This window comes from Saimiri boliviensis, chromosome 6, assembly GCF_048565385.1.
Source record: "Saimiri boliviensis isolate mSaiBol1 chromosome 6, mSaiBol1.pri, whole genome shotgun sequence".
Classification (NCBI taxonomy): domain Eukaryota; kingdom Metazoa; phylum Chordata; class Mammalia; order Primates; family Cebidae; genus Saimiri; species Saimiri boliviensis.
In genome coordinates this window covers 52968555-52983564 of record NC_133454.1, presented here as the reverse complement: position 1 = coordinate 52983564, position 15010 = coordinate 52968555, and the positions used below count along the sequence as shown (strand labels likewise).

The window sequence follows — 15010 nt, the reverse complement described above, 5'->3', positions numbered from 1 at the left end:
CTGGATATGAGAATTTAAGCCCATCGATCCACTCTCTAGGAATGAGCACTGAACTCCAACAGGCAAGAGACTAACTCCAGGAGACTTCAGGCTAATTCTACAGCAGTACCAGGAAGTCATTAATATAACGCAATAAAAAAAACCACACAACTGTTCATGGCTGTCCTGATAGGACCAGAATTTGGGGAGCAGAGGGAAGGCCAGAGCTCTGTGCCAGGAGGTAGAAGTCAGCCCAAGGGCAATAAGAGAGGGTCAGAGGTCTACCCAACCCATGAGATGGTCTGCACAGCACCTGGTACATAAGGGACATCTAACTCTATTTGCCCTCGTTCAGGCACCATTCCACCCATCAAGTCTGCTCAAGGTGAAGGGGATGACGTCAAGAAGCTGTTCACCATCGGCTGCCCCGTCATCCTGGCCACACTGGGGGTGGCATTGCTCTTCATCGTACGAAAGAAGAGGAAGGAGAAGCGGCTGAAGCGACTCCGAGGTGGGGGAGCTTCCTATGGGCCTTCCAGGAGTGGGTGTTGGCTCTTGGCCACACTGGCTCCACTTCATTGGCTCACAGCACCATCTGGATAATGGAGAGTGCCTGTGTCCCCTTGAAGGAGGAGCAGCCACTCAAACTTTCTGAAACCTCCTTAGTTCAGAATGTTTCATTCACCACTTCCTCCTCTATGCCCCCAAGACTTTGTGCCCGCCCCAATCGGGACTAATGTTTAGAGGTACACTGGTAAAGTCATGTTGGTTGTTAAATACTTGAACATTTCCATGTTGGCTGGTAAACAGATGTTGCTCCTATCACACTGGGTGCTCCATCCCCTCTCACAGGATCCCTGCAACTTTCCTAGGACCCATCCACTAAAGAATAGGCCTGCAGGTAGTCTCTAAGAACATGCTCAGTTCCATGTCAGGTGTTAAATATTTTGAATATTATCCCCTTTTTCCATTACCTGATGCCACAGTCTACTGTGAATGGGTCTGATTTGCCTGAATTTTCCCACAGCCTCATAAAGTGTCTGGAGCCTACTAGTTGCTTCATAAATGTACATTCATTTATTTGGAAAATTTTTATTGAGTTGGCTTCCTCATAGATACTGTCAGACTACAGACATCAATAAAGAAGGGCCAAGTCATACTCTTACAGAATTTATCATCTAATGTGAGAAGCCAGGAGACAATAGTAGCACAGAAGAGAGAATAACTAATGCTCCCTTCATATTCAGGAATTGGGTAAATGGATGAATAGATGGTTCCATGGATGGTTGATGATTGGATGGATGGATGGATGGATGGATGGATGGATGGATTGGGTGGATGGTTGAATGACCGGATGGGTAAGTAGTTACATGGTTGGATGGTTGAATGGATCACTGAATAAATGGTTGGATGGAAGGATGTATAGATGGAAGGATGGTTGGATGGCTGAATAGATGGCTGGGTGTAAGGATGGTTGAATAAAAGGTTGAATGAACAGATGGGTGGATGGATGGATAAATGGATGAATTGTTGAATGCTACATAATGGATGATTATATGAAGAGTTGAATAGATGGGTAGATGATTGAATGGAGCTTGGATGGATGAATACTTTGATAGACTGATGGATGACAAGATGGATAGGTGGCTGGATGGAAAAATAGTTGGAATTGTGGAATGATTGGGTGAATGGCTAAAGGAGTGGTTGGATGGAAGGTTTAATATATAAATATAAGAATGATTGAATTGATGTTGAATGCATGGGTGGATGGTTGAATGGTTTACTGATTGAATCAATGGGTGGATGGATGGACAGATGGATGGTTGAATAGGTGGATGATGAATTAATGGTTGGTTGAATGGGTGAATGGATAATGGATGGTACATGGTTAGATGGATGGATGGCTAGATCAATGAATGGATGGATGGATGGATGGATGGATGGATGATCAATGGATGGATGAATGGATAGCTAGACAGTTGGATGGCTGGATGCATGCATACAGCATCCATCCTGAGATTCATTCATCCACCGATCTTGGGATTCATTCTGACAGCTCATTCTCAGGTATCAGGTGTCTAACGGATTAACTAGGCTCTTTAATTCTTTTCTGTCTTCCAAATTCCTAACCTGAGAGTTCTGATCCTATTCAAGGCTCCTCTGAGACAAAGCAGGGGCCCCAAAATCTATCCATGGACTTTTTTGGGACAGATGCCCCAGAGGAGAAAGTGAAGCCTCTTGGTTGATGTGAGAGTTTAATCATCTGGGGCTTCCCATTGACCACCTCTACTCCATCCTCCACTCTCACCTCTCCCCAAGATATAGCTGAGGAGAGACCCTCCACTGATGTCCATTTCCAGCCTGTTATGGTGTCGTGTTTAAGTAGAGCCAATTCATGAAGCAGATGGGGCACTTGCTATGCCCCCTGTGCTTTGGGAAGAATCTCCCTATTACATAAAATCTGAGGAAAAGAAAACAGACTTGAGCCAAATCCTGAATTGGGAGCAGTGAAACTGCATCATGTTTTGGGCTGTTTTCTAGGTCTTTACGTTTCTCCTTCTGCTTCTTAGGAGACCAGCCCTGGCCCCATTTTAAGGAATTCTCCACTTTGTTTCCCATGCCTCTCCCATTATCCTCCTGTTCAAACTTCATTCTCACCCAGCCCTCCTCTTCCTCTACTGTTTTGCAGATGCAAAGAGTTTGGCAGAAATGTTGATAAGGTGGGTATCACCAAGCTGCTTCCTTTCTCCTCCCTTCTCCCTTCTCCCCTGCAAAGGACTGAGAAGCCTCCCTCTGAGTTCCCAGAATAGGAGACGGGCTTCTAAGATCCCACTGTCCTGCAAAGGCCCCTCCCCCAACCCCTAATGGCTGCTGAGCCACCCACCTCCAGTCTTTCTCCCCACAGCAAGAACAATCGAAGCTTTGACACCCCTGTGAAAGGGCCACCCCAGGGCCCACGACTACACATTGACATCCCCAGGGTCCAGCTGCTCATTGAGGACAAAGAGGGCATCAAGCAGCTGGGTGAGTGACAGGTGCCATGAGCTCCCTGTCCTGCTGGGTGTGCTTCCCCAGGCTACAACCCACGGAAGTCAAACACCAGCCCTCATAGCAGTGCCCAGGGTTCTGGCAGGAGTCCCATCAACCACAACAACCTTAGAACTCACTGTGGCTTCGTTCAAGGGCTAAGTTTCCTCCTCTGTTCAACGGAGGGAATTGCTGGCCTTTCTGTGACTCAATGTTGGATAAAGCCTGGGTATGAGGGGTTATGTCTGTTATCCCAGCACTTTGGGAGGCCAAAGAGGGAGGACCACTTGAGGCCAGAAGTTCAAGACCTGCCTGGGCAACATAGTGAGACCCCATTTCTAAAAAAAAAAAAAAAAAAAAAAAAAAAAATTAGCCAGGCATGGTGATGCACACCTGTAGTCCCAGCTATTCAGGAGGTTGCCGTAGGAGGATAGCTTGAGCCCAGGAAATTGAGGCTGCAGTGAGCAAGATCACAATTAAGCCTGGGCAACAGAGCGAGACCCTGTCTCAAGAAAACTAACAAACAAATCCACAAACAAACAAAAAACCCATCGGATAAATACAAAGAGAAATGCAGTCACGTCCAACAGAGCTTTAAAAAAAAATTGTAAAGGACTCCTGGTAATCGTCCTTCTTTCCCCAGGAGATGACAAGGCCACCATTCCTGTGACAGATGCTGAGTTCAGCCAAGCTGTCAACCCACAGAGCTTCTGTACCGGCGTCTCCTTGCACCACCCAGCCCTCATCCAGAGCACAGGACCCCTCATCGACATGTCTGACATCCGGCCAGGAACCAGTATGCATTATCCCCAGGAATCAGCCCTCTTCTCACCCAGGGTGGTCTGGGCATAGCAAGACACAGAGGTGGTGTTTTCTAAGAGGGAGGAGGAAGCATCATGGGATAGAATGGAAAAGCGGAAAGCACTGGAATTAGCGTCTGGAAGCCTTGATTGCAGATTTGCTAACTTGTGATCTTGGGCATATCACTCGCTTTATCTCTCTGGGCCTGTTTCCTTCCCTAGAAATTTTGAGAGTATTGAGTATTCCAAGGGCTTTTCTATCTCTAGCACTGTGTATCTGGACAGGATAGAACGCATCAAGGACTGTGGGGAATGAAGGGGCAGTCAGGAGGCAACAGGAGAGGACATCACATTCTCCTGCAGGGGAAGGAAAAGCCAGGGTGGGCGAGGAGAATGTCCTCTACCGCCCCCACACTTGACTCGTCTGCTCTTCTCTGGGGACAGTGATGTGGTTAGGAAAGGCAGCATTCCCAAGGGAGCTTCTGTGGCTACATCTGCCTCTTCCCTTCCACCCCACTGCCCTTTCTGGTAAGTGCCAGTTGCCTAAGCCTGGGTGCCTTTGTTTGGAGGGTGCAATTTCTTGCTTCTCTCTGTGCAGATCCAGTGTCCAGGAAGAATGTGAAGTCAGCACACAGTACCCGGAATCGGTACTCAAGCCAGTGGACCCTGACCAAGTGCCAGGCCTCCACACCCGCCCGCACCCTCACCTCCGACTGGCGCACTGTGGGCTCCCAGCATGGTGTCACTGTCACTGAGAGTGACAGCTACAGCGCCAGCCTGTCCCAGGACACAGGTGTGCCTAGGGTCCTGCTGGCATCCTGAACACCTTCACCTTCTATTCTTCCCAACTTCTACCCATCAGCTCAGGGGACCCAAGGCACAAGTCAGTTTCATGTCTAGCTGGTCAGTGACCCACTGTGTGGCTGGAACAAAAACACTTGACCTCACTGACTCTACTTGGTCAAGGAGTTAATTTTTGCTTTCCCAAAAATTGTCAGCGAAAATGGATACATGATGCTCGTTGGAGAAAGGGCTGAATATTCCAGGAGATGGTTGCTTATTTTCAAGAATCAAAGTTCTGCCCTTCATGAGCCAAAGATCCTACTTCTGCCACCACTGCCACCTTCACAGGATCTTCTCAGCCTGGTCCCCTCCATGGCCAGAATTCCAGATGGCTGATGGGGTTACAGCAGGGAAAGTGCTCAGTCAGTCTCACTTACACCCTTCTCCCCATAACCCACTCCTTCGTTCTTAACTCCCCAGACAAAGGAAGGAACAGCATGGTGTCCACGGAGAGTGCCTCTTCCACCTATGAGGAGCTGGCCCGGGCCTACGAGCATGCCAAGCTGGAGGAGCAGCTGCAGCACGCCAAGTTCGAGATCACCGAGTGCTTCATCTCTGACAGTTCCTCCGACCAGATGACCACAGGCACCAATGAGAACGCCGACAGCATGACATCCATGAGCACACCCTCAGAGCCTGGCATCTGCCGCTTCACCGCCTCACCACCCAAGCCCCAGGATGCTGACCGGGGCAAAAACGTGGCTGTGCCCATCCCTCACCGGGCCAACAAGAGTGAGTGCTCAGACCACCTCCCAGGCTATGCCCCCCGCCCCCAGCCCCCAACCCCATGAGCCCTGGCTAGATCTAGTCCTACAGCACTGGGATCCTGCCAGCCCAGCTTGGCTCCTTGGCAGTGCAGGGTGGTACCAACAGCAAGGACTTGGGAGCAGGCAGATCCGGGCCCACATCCTGGTTCAAACTCTTCATATGTCTGTGGCCTTAAGCTTCTCATTTGTAAGATGCCAATGATAGTACCAACTTTGCGTTGTCATAATGGGCATTAGAAATTATATACACGGCCAGCTTGTCATAGGGTTCATTATTAAGTAGTGATCATCTCCCTAATCTGAAACTGTGCTAGGACGTAAACAGATCCCTTCAGGGTCAGTTGTCCTCTGGTCTCAATGCTGTTTGAATTTAATCTGGACCCAAACAAACAGTCCTGGCAGCTCTGCCCACCACAGTCATACCTCTTGGTAGGCAGTGACCTGGCCTAGCTGGGAATTACCTGACCCCAGCGGCCTGGCCAGAGGATATGTCCTTAGAGGCTGGCAGGGCAGGGCTAAGATCACCAGGGGGAGCCCATCAGCAGATGCTGAGGTCACAGCATGCAAAGCCCAAACTGTCAAACCATGCGGTCTGGTCTGCTTAGCACTGGCCATGCCAACTGAGGCAGGGGGCAGATTTTCTGGGTCATTGAGAGAAGAGTCTTTGGAGACTGTGGCCCTGAATGACACCCCCATCCCTTCTACCTGTGCAAATTTAGACAAATGATTTAATCTCTCTGAACCTTAGTTTCCTCACTTGTAAAGTACTGGGGGCTGTCATCCAGATTCAATAAGAAAATCTAAGGAAAGTGCCTGGGCAAGCTCCCCAGGGAAAGAGGCTCATTTGCAGGTGGGGTCCCCACAGAGCACGGGGGTCAGGAGGCGGAGGTCTTAGAAGCATGTCACACAGAGGCAGTTTAAGAAATTAGGAACTCAGCTGGGCACAGTGGCTCACTCCTATAATCTCGGCGCTTTGAGAAGCCAAGGCTGGCAGATCACCTGAGGTCAGGGGTTTGAGACCAGCCTGGTCAACATGGCAAAATCCCGTCTCTACTTAAAAATACAGAAATTAGCCGGGCATGGTGGCGCATGCCTATAATTCCAGCTACTCAGGAGGCTGAGGCAGGGGAATCACTTGAACCCGGGAGGTGGAGATTGCAGTGAGATGAGATTATGCCACCGCACTCCAGCCTGGGTGAGAGAGACTCCAAATCAAAAAAAAAGAAGGAAAGAAATTGGGAACTTTCTACCTGGAGAAGAGGGGACCAAGGGAAGGAGAGAGGAGGACATGTAGCTGACTTCGAACATCTGGAAGGCTGCCATGAAAAAGAGGGGGAGGCCTTTCGCTGTGAGACTCAGAGGACAGAACCAGGCTCCATGGCGAGGAGGCAACAGGGAATGATATCCATTTCCTCCTCAGGGTAAAGAAAAGCTTTCCACCAGCCCGAGCTGTTAGGATGTCCTTGTGCTTAGCAGTGAGCTCTCCATTAGCAGAAGCTGAGCAGCCTGTAGGGACGCTGAACAGCAAGCTGCATGTATTAGGCAACTATTACCTGCACCAGCCACTGTAGCGAAGCACTTTACCTACTGCATCTCATTTGTGCCTCACGATAATCCAGTGGGGAATAAGGTCATCCCCATTACACAGATACGGAAATGAAGGCTCAAAAACGTGGAGTACCCGACCTTTCCTCTCCTCTTTATTGCCCCTCCAGTGGCGCGGCCCCATGCCACATCAGAGAGAAGACTTGGGGCAGGCGATGGGATGGGGGGCTGAATGGGCTGCTTCCAGAGGCCTCTGCCTCTCACATCCTCTGCCTCTGTGATTCCAGGTGACTACTGTAACCTGCCGCTGTATGCCAAGTCGGAGGCCTTCTTTCGAAAGGCAGATGGACGTGAGCCCTGCCCTGTGGTCCCACCCCGAGAGGCCTCCATCCGGAACCTGGGCCGAACCTACCACACCCAGGCTCGCCACCTGACCCTGGACCCTGCCAGCAAGCCCTTGGGCCTACCACACCCAGGGGCCCCCGCTGCCGCCTCCACAGCCACCTTACCTCAGAGGACTCTGGCCATGCCAGCCCCCCCAGCCGGCACAGCCCCCCCAGCCCCCGGCCCCACCCCTGCCGAGCCCCCCACCGCCCCCAGCGCCGCCCCTCCAGCCCCCAGCACCGAGCCTCCACGAGGCGGGGGCCCACACACCAAAATGGGGGGCTCCAGAGACTCGCTTCTCGAGATGAGCACGTCGGGGGTAGGGAGGTCTCAGAAGCAGGGGGCCGGGGCCTACTCCAAATCCTACACCCTGGTGTAGGGCCGGCAGGAAGAGCAGCCCACGCCTGGACCTCGCGCCGCAGCCCCACACACCAGCTCGGCTGTTTTTCTGCATTATTTATATTCAACTGACAGACAAAAAGCAACCAACGACAAAACACAAACCCCCAATCATGAACGCCTGTACATAGAACTCTTTTGTACAAATAAAACTATTTTCTTCTTCTTCTCCATGAAGCCAGGGCACAAAGAATTTGACAGTACAAGTCAAATCCCCCACCCCACAAAATATGTGTGGAGATATATATACATATATAGACAGATAGGAACACGTCGACAAGCTATATATCTATATATTTCTCTCACCCTATTTTGAGACAGAGGCACAAAGACTCAGCAATTTTTTTTCCCCTCCTCCTCACCCTCCCCCTCAAACTAGGTGGTTTTGACAAAGGCCAAAATCCCAGCTCAGAGACACTGCATGCGATTTTACTGTTCCAAGAAAACCAGGAGTTGCTTCAATTTGCAGATGCTTATGTGTTAATACCTTTTTCTATGAAAAAAGACCCAGCGCCGTGTGCAATAAAGGTTATGTTTCTATGTGGTGGCTTTTTTCCCATCTGGCGAGGGCCAGCGGGGAGATAGGAGAGACCCCTGTCCCAGGCTGTCTGTTGCTCATAGAGAGACTTTGTGAGCAGCCTGAGCTTTGGCTCAGGGCTTTAAGATTTTTAAAGGCTTGCAATTAGCTGAGGTGTCTCCTCTTCTGTTCTCAGGGCTGTACTGGGCCCTCAAGGGGAACCAGTGTGGTGGCTTCGTACAAACTCCTAAACCCCTCTGAGCCACAGTGTCCTTCCCTGTAAACAGAGGGAAACTTTTAACAGATGGAGTGGGGCAGCCTTGGCTCGCCAAGCGCTGGGGAGAGCCTGGGACAGCAGTGGGGCTACCTACTAGCTTCTATCTTCCAAGAGAGTGCAGAGTGGCCAGGGGGCCAGGACTATCCAAAACCACTAGCCAACAGTTGTGGGCAAAGTGCCTATGTATTGGGAGCGGGGAAGAAGAAATTATAGCTGGGGTACCAGGCCAGGGCCTAACATTCTGGACTGTTAGGGCCAGGTGAGGGCAAAGGGAGGAGAGAAGTCGTCAGAGGTCAGAGGGGCAAGAGAAGCTCACGGAGGAGAGGGAATGGAGCTCAGCCAAAGAGAACCAGGTCAGCACACCAGGTGCCTCACCAGGCTTCCAAAGAGTCAGCAACTAGCTGATTGCCAAGCAGAAGAAAAGGCGTCCCCACGGAGGAGCAGGTAAAATGCCATGGGTGTGCAGAGGCCCGGCTTCTGATGAGAGGGTCCAGAGGGCATCACAGCAGGTGGCAGGTGAGATGGACCTCCAGGGACTCGAAGGTTTGGAGAGGCAGAAGCAGGTGACTGGCCCTGGGGTGAAAAGGAAGTACACTAAGCAGTGTGCAGAGGCTCCTGAGTTGAGCACTGCAATTGAGGCTGAGTGTGGACCAGGAATCTGGAAGGAAGGTGAGTCTGGGACCCACTGCTCCCCAGCAGCTGAGAGGAGGAACTGGGAAGGGCTGGAGACAGAGCAAGGAGCTTGTGCATGTGGGCAGCACCTATCAGCCTGGGCCCAGTCAGGCCCCACCTGGGATGCATGACCTTTCATAGAAGCATCTTCCGAATAGCAACTCATCCCACAAACACTCTCTGAGCACCTAGAGTGGAGTGGGTAGGGGGGTGCAGAGGAGTCCCTCCTGTGAATAACTAGATTCCCAGGTCGGCACTGTGAGAGGGGAGGGGCAGAGATTCTGTACGCCTTGGTATTCCTAGGCTTACGAAGAAATGCTTATCTCAGCCCCCACACCCAGGACCCAGCCTGGAAAAGCAGCTAACAGCATCAGTGAAAACCAGAACTCTGCATTCCAGACACCTGGTGACAGCTCAGCTTCGTTCCATCTCTGGGAGGACGGGACGCCTCCCAAGGATGCGCACGCCATCTGCAGTTCACCTCCAGAACTGCAAGCACGACGATCAAACCTGAACGGTCTGCATAGAATGCCTCCCAACCCCACCTTCCCTGCACACCAGTCGCTGGGCACACAAACACGAATCAGAGCCAGCTCCAGCCTGCAGGAAGGAATGAACAAATCCTCAGAAGCTACGAGCGCAGAAGATGGAGCCAGCCCAAGGGCTGCGAAGGGGAACGCTGTCGTGAAAACACATTATGGATCCCAATACCAAGCGCCAGGTGCTGAGCAAAACACATGCCTCGCATTGATTGGCTCTTGTAACCCCATTGCAGATTTGAGAGAAAGGTATCACGATCTCCACTTGACAGGTGAGAAGGCTGGGGTTTTCAGTTCTGTAACTATCTGAGGTTAGAGGAACAAGAAGAGATGGGAATGAGATTTTAACTCATGAGTGTCCAATTCCTTAACTACTGAGCCATATTACCTGCTGTTCCACTGTTCAAAGACAGTTTCCGTTCTTCCCTGAGGATGTTGCCAAGGAAAGAGTCCGCCAGGTCTAGGGAGCAAGCTGGACGTACTGGCAGAAAAACAGTTGATGTGAAGCTATCAGTAAACACATCAGGGCCCGCCCGGTGGCTCATGCCTGCAATCCCAGCACTTTGGAAGGCCAAGGAGGGTGGATCACCTGAGGTCGGGAGTTCAAGACCAACCTGACCAACATGGTGAAACCCCATCTCTACTAAAAATACAAAATTAGCCAGGCGTGGTGGCGCGTGCCTGTAATCCCAGCTACTTGGGAGGCTGAGGCAGAAGAATCACTTGAACCTGAGAGGCAGAGCAAAACTCTGTCTCAAAAAAAAAAAAAAAAAAAAAAAAAGTTCAGGCAGGTGATCCAATATGCCATGCAGGATGGCTCAAGTGCTATGCAGTACTTTACCCTGGTGAGGGCAGTGGTAGAGAAAGTGGAATTCAGCTCTGGGGAGCCATGGGAGGCCTGGGACCTGAGCTGGACTATGTCAGATGAGAAGGATTTGGAAAAGCAACAGAAAAGTAAGACATGGGCCAGTTTAGCTTTTATTCCACTGGACTAGGCCCTTTATTATAAAGCACAAAGTCTAGAAATTCGGACAGACTTGAGCAAAATCCACACGATTCTATTTGCTAATAATCTCTAACTTCAATAAGTTTTGCAAATTTGGGGGGATTTGGGTTTTGTTTGTTTGTTTGTTTTTGAGACAGCATCACACTCTGTCACCCAGGCTGGGGGGCAGTGGTGTGACGATGGCTCACTGCAGCCTCGATATCCCTGGCTCACATGATCCTTCTGCCTCAGCCCCTCAAGTAGCAGGGACTACAGGCACATGCCACCATAGTCAGCCAATTTTTGTACCTTTTTTTTTTTTTTTTTTTTTTTTTTTTGTAGCGATAGGATTTCACTATGTTGCCCAGCCAGGCTGGTCTCAAACTCCTGGACTCAAGCAATCCTCCCGCCTCAGCTTCCCAAAGCACTGGGATTACAGGGGTGAAACACCATGCCAGGCCCTTGATACGTTTTTCAGCTAAACCACAAGCCTGCCTGTTTGATCCATACCCAGAAGCTAATTCACAAATCAGTGGAACTCCTGCTCCTTCTCATTTATCCCCAGATCATCCTCATTGAACTCTAAATCTGGAGCCGTCATCTTACACATTCACTTGCTCCTTTCCAGACCTCCACTTTATCTACCATGGACAAGACAACCACCTGCCCTCAAGAGCCTTAATACTCCACGTGTGGTTCACAGGCCAGTGGCACCAGCATCACCATCACCTAGGAGCTTGTTACAAATGCAAAATATCAGGCCTCACCCTGGGAATCAGACCGCTGAATCAGACTCTGTACTTCAGCAAAATCCTCAGGGGACTCATATGCACAATTAAAGTTTAAGAAGCCCTCCTCAAGAAGACCTTCAGAGAGATCACCCCTTGTTCCCCCATTCCAACAACCAGAGCTAGACTAGCGGGTCTTAAACCTAGGTGCACATCAGATTCACCTGAGGAGCTCGTTCAACAATACAGAAGCCCAGCTCTCGCCTTTCCTGACAGAATAGGAATTTGCTGGTATGTGGCCTAGGCAATTTTGTTTTTGTTTTTGTTTTTGTTTGAGACAGGGTCTTACCCTATAGCCCAGGTTAGAGTGCAGTGATGGTATCACAGCTCACTGCAGCCTCAACCTCCCTGACTCAGGTGATCCTCCCACTTCAGCCTCTGGAGCAACTGGAACTATCGGCGCTTGCCACCACACCTGGCTAGTTTTTATATTTTTAGTAGAGATGGGGTTTCTCCATGTTGCCCAGGTTGGTCTTGAACTCCTGAGCTCAAGCAATCACCGTCTCAGCCTCCCAAAGTGCTGGGATTACAGGCATGAGCCATTGCACCTGACCAACATTTTTATGGTGGTTAAAGATACATAATACAAAATTCGCCACTGTAACCATTTTGAAATATACAATTCAGCAGCATTAAGTACATTTACCTTGTTGTGCAATCACCACTATCCATTTCCAGAACTTTCTCATCATTCCAAAAAGAAATTTTGTACCCATCAATCAGTAACTCCCCATTTTCCTTTCTCTGCACCTGGCAACCACCGTTCTACTGTCTGTCTCTATAAATCTGCCCATGCTGGGTAGCTCAGATAAGTGGAATAATACAGTATGTGTCCTTTAGGTTCGGGCTTATTTCACTTAGCATCATGTCCAAGTTCCATCCATGTTGTAGCATGTGTCAGAATTCCATTCCTGCTTGAGGATATTTCATTATTTACCACATTTTGCTTCTCCATTCATCTCCTGGTAGACACCTGGGATGCTTCTACCTTTCAGCTGTTGTGAATAATGCTGCTGTGAACACGGGTGTACAAGGATGTTTGAGCTCCTCTTTTCAATTCTTTTGGCACTGTACCCAGGACTGAAATTGCTGAATCACATGCTTATTCTATGTCTTAACGTTTTGAGGAACCAACAAATTGTTTTTCACCATGCATTTGTTTTGTTTTGTTTTGTTTTGTTTTGTTTTGTTTTGTTTTGTTTCTAGATGGAGTCTTGCTTTGCTGCCCAGGTTGGAGTGCAGTGGCCTGATCTCAGCTCACGGCAACCTCTGCCTCCCAAGTTCTGCGATTCTCCTGCCTCAGCCTCCCAAGTAGCTAGGATTATAGGCATGCGTCACTAGGCCCAGCTAATTTTTTTGTATTTTTGGTAGAGACGGGGTTTCACTATGTTGGCCAGGCTGTTCTCAAACTCCTAACCTTGCGATCTGCCTGCCTCAGCCGCCCAAACTGCTGGGATTACAAGCATAAGCCACCATGCCTGGCTGCATCTGTATTTTTAACACGCGAAATGACACCCAAGCATTTGTTCATTCACCAGATACCCCGAAGCACTTCCAATGATCTGACACTGAGCCGGGCACTGGAGATGCAAAGGTCTTCTGGGTCTCTTTCTGCACTCAAAGGCTCACTCCCTGGAGTGTGTGCAACCTGACAGAGGCGGGAGGAGGGAAGCCTGCATCAGGGAGCAGCAGGGATGCTTAGCTATCTGCCAAAGCTTCATTATTCCCTCCACAGTGCACGGTTGCTGCTGGGAAGTCACTGCCCATCCTGTAACTACAGTTCCAGGCCCCTGATTCCCAGAGAAGGCCATGAGACTGAGCTCTAACCAGTGGAATGTGGTGTAAGTGATACATGCTACTTTCAGGCCCAGCTCATAAAAACTTCCCTGGCCACCATCTGCTCTCTCCAACTGGAAGTCAACGCCCAAGGTGAACTTGGAAGCCATTAATTGAAGATGACAGATCCTCTATCAGCCTGCCTTATACATCTATGTATAAGATAGAGCAGAGGATAGAGCAGAGGCCCCTCTATCCTCTCCAATGCCAACTGGACTTTATGTGAGCAAGAAATAAACCTGTATGAAGCACTGATATTTTGGAGTTTATTTTTATAACATCTGACATCATCTTAATTTATGCAGATGACGGCGAACTTGGCTCCCCATAGAAATTCTCCTCTGATAGCTCAGGTCCAGGGCATCTTCCCAGCCACCCACCCACCCACCCCATGTACCATGTCACCTCCTCTTCCCCTACATATTGGATTCCTACGCAGGCAAAGGCAAAGGGAGCCTCTGCTGAGCTCAGAGAGGAGGGCATCTGTGGGAGAATCAGGCTGAGCACTAACCCTGAGTCGGGGCTCTGTCCTTCCTCCCAGAATCCATGTCCTCTTCTGGGCAATGACAACAACATTCTAGGCCAAAGGAGGAACAGATGCCAGCTAGAAGGATTACCCTGGAGGTGATCCATGCTTGTTTTTTTGTTTTGTTTTAGACAGAGTCTCACTGTCACCCAGGCTGGAGTGCAGTGGCATGATCTTGGCTCACTGCAACCTCTGCCTCCCGGGTTCAAGCGATTCTCCGCCTCAGTCTCCCGAGTGGCTGGGACTACAGGTATGTTCCACCATGGCTGGCTAATTTTTTGTATTTTTAGTAGAGATGGAGTTTCACCATGTTAGCCAGGCTGGTCTCGATCTCCTGACCTTGTGATCCGCCCGCCTCGGCCTCCCAAAGTGCTGGAATTACAGGTGTGAGCCACCACGCCCAGCCCATGCTTGGTTTTAGTGTCTCTAAAAATCCCACAATCTCAGGACTCAGAGAGACCTTCAAAGCCACCTACTCCACACTTCCACCCAAATTGTGAATTCCTTCTGCAATCAGCAAGGGCGGTCTAGCCTTCCCGTGTTCACCACCTGCTGAAGAACCCACCACTTCCCCAGCCAGCACATATCACCTGTGGACAGCTCTACCAGCAGAATCTCCCTCACATTAAGCCTGGGGGGCCCCTCCAACTTCTACTCACAGGGCTCGGTACTGCCACTGCTGGTGGCCTCGCGAAACAAGTCTCATCCCTTCCCAATGCAGCAGCCCTCCATGGAGGGTGTTTGAACATTGTCCTCAGCAGACAGGCTCCCCAAGGGTAGAAAAGGGTTCCACTGTCCCTCCCAGAGAAGGGACAGTGCATGACTTCATAGGAGCACAACATATGTGACAGATAAGTGAAAAAAGGGTGAACGGTGGGAGAAACGAGCAAGTAGACCAGTGAAGGCCAAGATCTCCTGAAACACTGGTTCTCTCTGCACAATTACCCCAAGGTACAAGAAAACACAACAGGATACAATCCTGTACAATACAATACAAACAGGACACAAGAGGAACAATGCTGCCGGTCGCTGAGAGTCCACCTGTGTCAAGCACCCTGCTAACCACTTAGCACGGATATCTCCTACCTTTATCACTACCCAGTAAGAAAGAGTAACTCCCAGCCAG

At 50.1% G+C, this 15010-nt stretch overlaps 1 protein-coding gene across 1 annotated transcript in view; it reads left to right on the top strand.

Moving 5' to 3' along the window:
- The window catches only part of DSCAML1 (DS cell adhesion molecule like 1), a 362988-nt gene extending 354704 nt beyond the window's left edge, over positions 1 to 8284 (top strand). Inside the window, exons 27-33 of the mRNA XM_039470605.2 lie at positions 335 to 490; positions 2669 to 2699; positions 2885 to 3003; positions 3650 to 3802; positions 4405 to 4599; positions 5070 to 5381; positions 7249 to 8284. Of these exons, the coding sequence (XP_039326539.2) occupies positions 335 to 490; positions 2669 to 2699; positions 2885 to 3003; positions 3650 to 3802; positions 4405 to 4599; positions 5070 to 5381; positions 7249 to 7724 (1442 nt within the window). The 3' untranslated portion in view covers positions 7725 to 8284. The remainder of the gene's footprint in view (positions 1 to 334; positions 491 to 2668; positions 2700 to 2884; positions 3004 to 3649; positions 3803 to 4404; positions 4600 to 5069; positions 5382 to 7248) is intronic.
- Positions 8285 to 15010: the final 6726 nt, after the last annotated feature.